Below are 9,580 nucleotides of genomic sequence, written 5' to 3'. Positions count from 1 at the left end.
GGGAGTGGGACGTGGAGGTAGGGTGCAGCAAAAAGCAGGAGAGCATGAGGGAGAGCGAGGAGGGGAGTGGGAAGTGGAGGTAGGGTGCAGCAAAAAGCAGGGGAGCATGAGGGAGAGCGAGGAGGGGAGTGGGAAGTGGAGGGCGGTGGGGGGAGGCCGTGAGACGAGGTTAAGATTCGATACGCGAGGCTGTGAGCGGAGGAGCTACGTACGTCGCTGTGAGCGGAGGAGCTACGTACGTCGCGGTGAGCGGAGGAGCTACGTACGTCGCTGTGAGCGGAGGAGCTACGTACATCGCTGGACGTACGTAGCTCCTCCGCTCACAGCGACGTACGTAGCTCCTCCGCTCAACGGGTGAGCGGAGGAGCTACGTACGTCGCTGTGAGCGGAGGAGCTACGTACGTCGCAGTGAGCGGAGGAGCTACGTACGTCGCTGTGAGCGGAGGAGCTACGTACGTTGCTGTGAGCGGAGGAGCTACGTACGTCGCGGTGAGCGGAGGAGCTACGTACGTCGCGGTGAGCGGAGGAGCTACGTACGTTGCTGTGTACCCACGTCGAGGGTGAGGCGTCGCTCGCCTGCACGGCCAGATCGACGATGCCACACATCTGCAGCTTCATCGGCGACGAACAGATGGAGAATCCGCCGACCTCCTCCACGCCGGGGATGGTCAGATCCACCCTGCGACCCGGCGAGAGACACAGAACACCGACGGTTACACAAACACGTGGCTCCGAGATCGCGAGGTGATTGAACCCGCACATCACTCAAGGAAAGCAGAGTCACAGAGAACAGAGGCGTAAGCACAGAGTCTCCTTTGTAGATAGGTTACTATAGTACATAGAAGTGATCTAACTGTATATCAAACTTCCCACTTCAAAAATGTATTCTAAATTCTAAAAATGTCCTTTATAGACAGGTGTTTGAACATTCTATAGCGGTGATTACTAACGCAGGTGTGACTGAAATAGTAAGACGCTTTCGTTAACGCAGCAGCAGGTGAATAGAATAAGTGCATTTTCACAGCAGCAAAAATACAATGTTGCCCCCCCCGTATCACCCCCCCCCCCGAGTATCACCCCCCCCCCCCGACGTATCACACCATTGAGAATCACGTCGAAATTAGAGTACACCAGAAATAATCACATGATATTATGCAGCATGGGTCAAAAATACTGTGAAACTGCGATGTGAACAGGAAACTTGTCTCTCTAGCAATGATGGGGTATGCATGGGCTGGAGAAATGGGAGTAAGAGACTAGTAGGAGTACAAGTAATGCTTACCATTGGCCCGCCTTAAAACTGACATTCTTCTCAGCGACCTTGAGAGAAAGAGTCTTCACCGTGTCTGAAGCATTGCTGATAGAGATCACCGTTGCCTTGGAAACCAACTACATGAACATACGACATTCAGAAATTAGAACAAAAACTCATTTGGTAATTTGCATGTTTCGAAATTGTATTTGCCTTCAGTGATAGATTTGCATGCCTGCATAGCTTCCTTTGTTTGAGTGAACGGATTGAGAAAAGGAATCGACATTGCTATATAATACGCCTTGGATAGATCAAGCTCCTGCAGCGATACATGTAGAATTAGTTCAATAAGTCTGGCAACACACACGATGACATTTGCGAACTTCCCACAGTCAAGGGAATTGTAGAGAAAAACAGAATTGAGCAACATGTAACAGTAAGAGTCAGACATTAATATATCAAAAATTCATTGTTATTAAACCCTATATAGTTATGCAAAATTTACAAGTGGCTTCCTAAAAGTAGAGAGAGAGAGAGAGAGGGGTGAGCGAGAGGAGGGGCGGAGGGAGAGAGAGAGNCATAAAACTCAATTATTCGATTTCTTCGGGAGAACAGCTATTCTTACCAGGCGGCGTTAAAGGTGTGAACAACAGTAGAGGGCGTTCATAGGCTGCAGGCCTGAATAAGCATCAAACAGAAATTAACTAGAAACGAGCAGTTGTCGCCAACTACATGTATCCCCCGTGATCTAGTATAAATGGAATATCTCTGTAAGGATGTAGAAGGCAGCTAAAGTTAAATAAGTCACAAAGACAAAGGTTTGTTAGACAACTGGTGTGCTCAGATGTGCAAGTATATGGAATCTGGTTACCCTAGGAGGCCGAAGAGGAATTAAGTCGACGGTGAAGGTCAAACTAAGGTCAAGGCAGTGGTGGTTTTGGTATGCGACAGACCTTCTCCCCAAGATGTGTAAGCATACCAAGTTTGGTCGCGCTAGGTCAATTAGGGGCTGAGTTAGAGAGCGGAAGAGAAATATGATCAAGGTCAAGGTAAAGGTGAAATAAAGGTCGCAGTGACCTGGTGGGCAGTTTTTACCCGATCTCGGATCATCTTCAAATTTGGCATGAATTAAGGTGCGTTCTGGTAAAGCGAAGACGCCAATCGTTTTTGGTGTGGGCGGAGTTATCGTTGCCATGGTAACAACATTTTTGTGGAAATATTGTAGAACCTGTAAATTGTGCTGTTTTTACCGATTGTCATGGAATTTGGCACACAGGCCAATATTTAACATGTCCTATATATATATATATATATTTGATGACAATCATAAATTTAAATATAAATTTAAATACAAATTTTAATACAAATATTAAATTTAAATTTTTTTTATTTTATTTTTTTTATTTTAATTTTAATCTAAATTTAAATCTAAATTTTAATACAAATATAAATTTTATGACAATCGGGTAAAAAGTGCAGAAGTTACCATGGCAACGATGACTCCGTCACACCAAAAACGATAGGCGTCTTCGCTTTACGATAACGCACCTTCATGCGAAATCTGAAGATGATCCGAGAAGAACTGCAGCCGGTAGAGCGTTCACAAGGAAATCTCTGCGGGGGCGGCGGTGGCGGCGCGACGATGCCAAACCCATAGTATCCCCACAAACTTCGTTCGGGGGATACAATTAAAAATACGCACGCTGTTACTGCGCTTACAAAACATACACTTTATTCATGTTAAATAACTACAGATTCGTGCTCTATGCTTCACTCGAAACTTTTGCCTGCTCTATGATGCGAATTTCTGCAAAGTTTTCTGAACACATTTCAAACATAAAATTACACCGGTCGCTGTGGCTACGCCACCTGGCGAGATGTCACGAATACAACAAGACCAATTTTACTTTCTAATGCTTTCTAGACGTCCACGAGGCATCTAACTTGCGTGCATAATGCAAATTATTGCACTCTAGTGCCGAATTTCGGCAAAAAACGATGCCAAAAAAGACCTTTTCTAGAGACGAAATAGTGCAGCAGCGGAGATACGGATCGACTTGAAATTTTATATGAATAATTTAGAGCCTTTTTCTTATATAGCTACCGAATTCCAAATGTTGCATGACTCCAGGCGCCAAGCCAGGCCAGAGGAGGCAAGGGGAAAGACGCGATGGCATAAAGTAGGTGTAACTCCTCTGGTGAGATATTGCGCATGCGCTAACACACTAACGTAGCCAGATTGTGTACTGGCTGGTATACGCAGCGGGGACCTTACATGCAAGTGTCACCGCGTGCTTCAAATTAAAGCCCACATGCGACGGCGTGATCGTATTTATGTTTTAATACCTTGTGAAGGAATAACCCGACTCGAGGATATAAAATACAGCCATATGATAAACAACTCCACGCATGACTTTATATAATACACACATGAATCATATTTATTAATCACTCCCCTTCAATCACCGTACGATACAATCTCAACACAACATTGGTTATAAATTCGTCATTTTAATAAACTACCTGACGCCGCCTACCAGCGCCGTCTCTACCTTCGCTAACGTTACCCCCCCCCCGCTTAATCTGTTGCGTCCCGACAACGCGCATATAACCGCGGTATGACTAACTCCTTAACTCCGCGACACATATACTTATACCACGTTAACTTATATTCCCTAACCGCATTACTGTAACGCCGCAATCAATCTCACACGCAGTATCAATGATCTAAACTATTGACATACTTTAACTATCATACAAAGAAAAACCATATTTACGTGTACGCCATCTCGTCAGAGGTTTGTTCGGTTCGCCTTGCTATCGTCCGAGCACACTCTATATCTTTCTGTTAAACTTTCTCCTATTTATGCTACCCAGCGTCCGCGTGTGACCTCTCGTTCTTCGGTCACTGGGCGTACCTGCCGTCTCCCTTTGTTTATTGTTATGCTGCTTTTGTTCCTCCCCCACTAGGTTAGTAATGTCATCTTAACCTCCCTCGCTCAGCTAGTACTGACCGGTTGCCAGTGACGTAACAGTTTTGCGTTCCTCTCCGCACCATGTGCTAGGTTACACATGCCCCTATCTCTGGAGTGACGTACCTCCGGGACGTCCATTCTCGTGTCCTCACGAGCCTTTTGCCCTCAGCTCATTCCGGCGTTGCAAAGAATAGGCCCTTGCGTTGTGTTTATGATGTTGGTAGTATAGTGTTTAATCTATTCCCCTCAAAGCTGTGCTTAACGTGATGGGCGTCGAAACCAGGGCGCAGCCCGATGATTGGCATGCAGTGCCATGCTTAAACAGGCATCGCCCCCGCCCTTCATCACGCAAGTTACATCTAATGCACAACGACGGTAAATCGCTGATCTAACGTTCTGCCGCATCAATCTACTCGCGTACTGTCTTAATCGATAGCTAGTGGCTTGTTAACAAAAATCACGTGCTATTTAGCATGCTGCGCCCTTCAATTTCTTCGTAAATCTGCATTTTAGTGAGATCGTAAGCCTCGCCCATTATTCCTTATACGGCGTGCACGGCAGAGAGCAGCGGGCTGAGCCGAAGGTTTATCCGTTATCTGGCGATTTTCCAGACACATCGTCGCCAGCGCAGTTCGAACGTGTTTGTTACATATAAGGTCAATGCGGTAATGCCTAGATTACAGCAGCTGGTGCAGCAGCTGGGCTGGTGGCAGCCTGGTCGTAGGTTAGTATGTACAGTGTATCATGGGTATATGCTTTGCTATTTTATAAAACCACAAGATCATCCGCTGACCGCTGTGGATACGTGCGCCGAGCCTACAATGTGGCGCACGTATCCACTGTGGGCAGCGCTTCATACTTGAACATCTCCGCGGTCGCGTGCGCATATATCCCGCGGAACAGCGCATGTTGTCGGCGCCGCTCAGCGCCTCATGATCAACAGCCAAGCTGTGCACTGCAAACTTGTATCATGTCGCACTGGACGATCTGCAGCTGGATATCCGCGCAAAGCGCGAAAACGCCGAGTTGCAGCAATCTAACTCAACTTCGCTGACCCCACTCCATCACCTTAGCCAGGTCCCTTTGGGTATAGACCAAAGCCCAGATAATCGCTGAATTGAGCAGTTCTGCCTATTGCAGGAGGGGTTTCACTACGCACGTAGCTGGACTTTTCCTACAAATGGTCGTAATTGTTGGTTTGCTGCTCGGCATGTTTCGTTTTCCTCTAGAAAAGCGAGTTTCCATTTTTTCCGTTTCACGCCGTGAAATTATTCTTGTACATATGGCGTCCGATAGATGGTGCAACGAGGCCATGTACATAGCATTTTCAAGTCGTTTTTCTACACAAGGCTCGGCTGACTAAGCTAGACTGCTACCCGGTGGACAGTTCCACACGCTGCACTAACTATAAGTTGAGTGTAGCCAAGGATACTTGGCGGAGTGAAGGTCCGTACCAGTCTAGCTGGAATCGTGACGTGCGCTTCAACTTCTCGTATTCGTGTTGGTACTCCGGATCTTCTGATATTTGTGACGATGACGTCATAGTTACAGCATGTATATATAGCAGAGCAGAGTACGTGCATATAGCATAGATATATGCATAGAGCATAGAACATATATAGTTTCAGATTCATACATATCCATCGATATTCCATCCATCCATATATTATGCCACGGTGTTGTAGTGCATACAACTGTAAGATTGTTCCATGTCAGGAGTCAAAAGCAGCAAAGATTACTTTCCATCGGTGAGACAACATAATTTTAAATAGTCAACATGATTGTAGTTATTACATAATGTTGTTCTTCACAGTTTCCATTGCAGTTGAACGATACAGATCATGTGCAGGACGTTGATATGATAGCATGGTGTTCATTATACTGTCTTGTCGGTCCTGGACATCATCTGTATCTTTTAACGTAACTGTGTACTATATAGAATTCGGATGTATTTGTGCATGTTCACAAACAAAACAACGTTTATACCGCACACATGTGTAAGCCTTGTAACATTTCTTAGCGCAAATAATAGTATAGTGTCGAATGATATATTATAAGTAAGTTGCTGAAATGGACCAGTGCGGTCGCATTTCACACGAAAATCCATAAAACCTTCTTTGTTTCCCTCTTTTCATATGAATATATTATTATCAAGGGCAACGAGTTGCATACTATTTGAATTTGTAACGCTCAGATAACACTCATGCACAGTAAATGTGTCGGTTTCCTTAGCTTTCGTGCAAAGCAAATGTCCTAAATGAACAAGTGAATGTGCGGTCATTTTCAGTAAACATTGAAATCTAGTGAGAAATTCTATACTGAAATATGCATTACAATGTGAAATCATGTTTACTTACTTCTAGCGCGTCTTTATCCGTTTATGTTTTCTGCATTTGCGCTATAATTTCATTGCTATAGTAGGAATTGAAATAATTCAGTCATATATCCTATAATTATGGTCGTCGCATGACCAGTCGTAGCCTCTGAATTGGTCGTGCCACTCTATTTTAGTGCATACAACTCGAACGTTATTACATGTAAGGAGTGAAAAGCAGGAAAGATTACTTTTCATCGTTCACACAACATCTATTATTTCATTTCTTCATTTCTTTTCATTTCTTTATTTTGATAATTAAGAAAGCATACATTATATCGATAACAGCATAAATAAACAAAATACAGCTGGAAAATTCTGCACGATGAAAACGCAATTAAAAAGCATGGCTAAGACACTTATTTCCATTGTGCTGGAAGATAAATATTGTAATTTGTAGATACTATAAATTATAGCAAATATATACTACACGCATAATGAATATGACAATGTAGCAAATTATGAAATTAAGATTTCTTTTTTGTGCAAGGGGATGACTCTCGCCAATTTTATATGTGTAATTATTTGATTGACGAATCATAACTTCATCATATCTGTAAATGCGACGCTAATACGAACGGTACTGAAATGCATCCCTCAGGTACCCCAAATGTTATAGGATTTTTGTTCGAAAACGTAGCTGTCACATCTCTCATGTCGCTTCTTCTGCACAGATAGGCCTGGAACCATTCGACGACCTTATAGTGTAGACCAATTCGTTTTAGTTTGGATAGTAACATAGAGTCGTCAACTGTATCGAATGCTTGTTGTATATGGAAAACTACCATCGCGATCAAATACCCTTTATCTGTTTCATTGCCAATGTAATGCCTAGCTTAAGTGAATTCACGGTGTATTTGTAGAATGACCTGATGGAAATGCACATTAAAAGGCGTATAATAATTCATTATCGATTACCTATTTCTCTATTTTATTATAACCTACTGTTTCTCGAACTTTCTACATAACGCTAAGAATTGACACACGTCTATCATTTGGTCGATGCGTTTTGCTTTGTTTTTTTATGCAAGGCGATGACTCTCGCCAATTTCATATGTGAAATTATTGCATTGACGAATGATAACTTCATCATATCTTTAAATTCCTCACAAATAATGTGACAGCCATCTTTTAGAAATTCACGTCGTATGTTGTCTAACCCTGTAGCGTTATGCGGGTTGATGTTATTAAGTGCCTTTAAGCACGTTTTGTGCCAATTAACCCCCCAATAATTTCCCCCGAAATATCACAATTAATGAAGGCAGTAACTAGCAATTTTCTACATGATTTCTTCAAATATTGAGCTTTCCTGTAAATAGATTTGACTGTATTCTTTAGGTTTTTCATAACTTTGCTTCGTGTAATTTTAGCAGTGAAATTGTCTTGTAAGTGTACTCGTAAGTATTTTACTGCAGTCTTACTTTCAATATGTCACCCATTCCATGTCACATCAAAGTTTGGAAGTGGACTGATTTTATTTTTTTATCGAAACACAATGCTTACTGTCTTCCGTAGATCCAGGGATACATTGAGTAATAGGCATTGCATTTTAAAGCTTAATTTTTCCTGGTCAACCTCAATGTCAGTTGGTAATACTAACAGCGCCGAGTCATGTGCATACAATAAAACCTTAGGTTTCACAGCGGCTGCAATATCGTTCACATATATTTAAAATAGCAACGGTCGTGAAATGCATCACTCACGTACCCAACATGTTATCTCATTTCTCGTAGAAAAGCTCGCTCCTTCCGAAATGTGTCATGTCGCTTCTTCTGCACAGATAGGCCTGCAACCATTTGACCACCTTATAGTCTAGACCAATTGCTTTTAGTTTCGATAATAACATACTTTCATTAATTTTCAATTACGTTTCATTACTTTTCATTACTTTACTAGTCGATTACTTTTCATCGGTCACACAACATCTATTATTTAATTTCTTAATTTCTTGTTATTTGTTTATTTTGATAATTAAGAAAGCATATACATTACATCGATAACAGCATAAATAAACAAAACACAGCTAGAAAACTCTGCACGATCAAAACGCAATTAAAAAGCATGGCTAAGACACTTAATTATTTCCATTCTGTTGGAAGATAACATTGTCATTTGTAGATACTATAAATTATAGCAAATATATACTACACGCATAATGAATAAGACAATGTAGGAAATTATGAAATTAAGATTTCTTTTTTGTGCAAGGGGATCACTCTCGCCAATTTTATATGTGTAATTATTTGATTGACGAATCACAACTTCATCATATCTCTAAATGCGACGCTCATAGCAACGCTCCTCAAATGCATCCCTCAGGTACCCCAAATGTTATACCATTTTTGGTCGAAAACGTAGCTGTCACATCTCTCACGTCGCTTCTTCTGCACAGATAGGCCTGGAACAATTCGACGACCTTATAGTGTAGACCAATGGAGTTAGCCGCTAGAAACAGTTGCCGCTGGAGGGCAGCACATCTGCAGAGATGAAGATTATCCGCGTACCCAGATGCACACCCGGGATAGAGTGGGGAAAGTGGGTGTTTATTCTTCTGTGTGTGCTGAGAAGTTATGTAATATGTTTATTGAAATTTACTGTGATATTAGTGGTGCATATGTGAAGTGGGTGTTTATTCTTCTGTGTGTGCTGAGGAGTTATGTAATAATACTAATATGTTTATTGAAATTCACTGTGATATTAGTGGTGCATATGTGAAGTGGGTGTTTATTCTTTTGTGTGTGCTGAGGAGTTATGTAATATGTTTATTGATATTCACTGTGATATTAGTGGTGCATATGTGAAGTGAGTGTTTATTCTTTTGTGCGTGCGTGTGTGCGTGCGTGTAAACGTGCACGTGTGTACGTGTGGTCATACATGTACGTGCATGCGCGCGTGTGTGCGTGCGTGTGCAGGTACACGTGTGTGCGTGCGTGTGCGTGTGGTCATACATGTACGTGCATGCGTGCGTGTGTGCATGCG

The 9,580-nt window shown here is 42.5% G+C and overlaps 1 protein-coding gene across 1 annotated transcript in view; it reads right to left on the bottom strand.

The window, feature by feature from the left end:
- Nucleotides 1-510: 510 nt before the first annotated feature.
- LOC106813980 (oxidoreductase NAD-binding domain-containing protein 1-like) overlaps nt 511-9,580 on the bottom strand; it is a gene marked incomplete at its 3' end in the record, with an annotated part of 11,111 nt that continues 2,041 nt past the window's right edge. The window contains exons 3-4 of the mRNA XM_014818235.1: nt 1,283-1,389; nt 511-679 (exon numbers count right to left, since the gene is read on the bottom strand). Of these exons, the coding sequence (XP_014673721.1) occupies nt 511-679; nt 1,283-1,389 (276 nt within the window). The remainder of the gene's footprint in view (nt 680-1,282; nt 1,390-9,580) is intronic.

The sequence above is a fragment of the Priapulus caudatus genome, unplaced genomic scaffold (genome assembly GCF_000485595.1).
Source record: "Priapulus caudatus unplaced genomic scaffold, Priapulus_caudatus-5.0.1 Scaffold851, whole genome shotgun sequence".
NCBI lineage: Eukaryota > Metazoa > Priapulida > Priapulimorpha > Priapulimorphida > Priapulidae > Priapulus > Priapulus caudatus.
The sequence above is the reverse complement of the archived record's forward strand: the minus strand, read 5'-3'. Positions and strand labels throughout refer to the sequence as shown.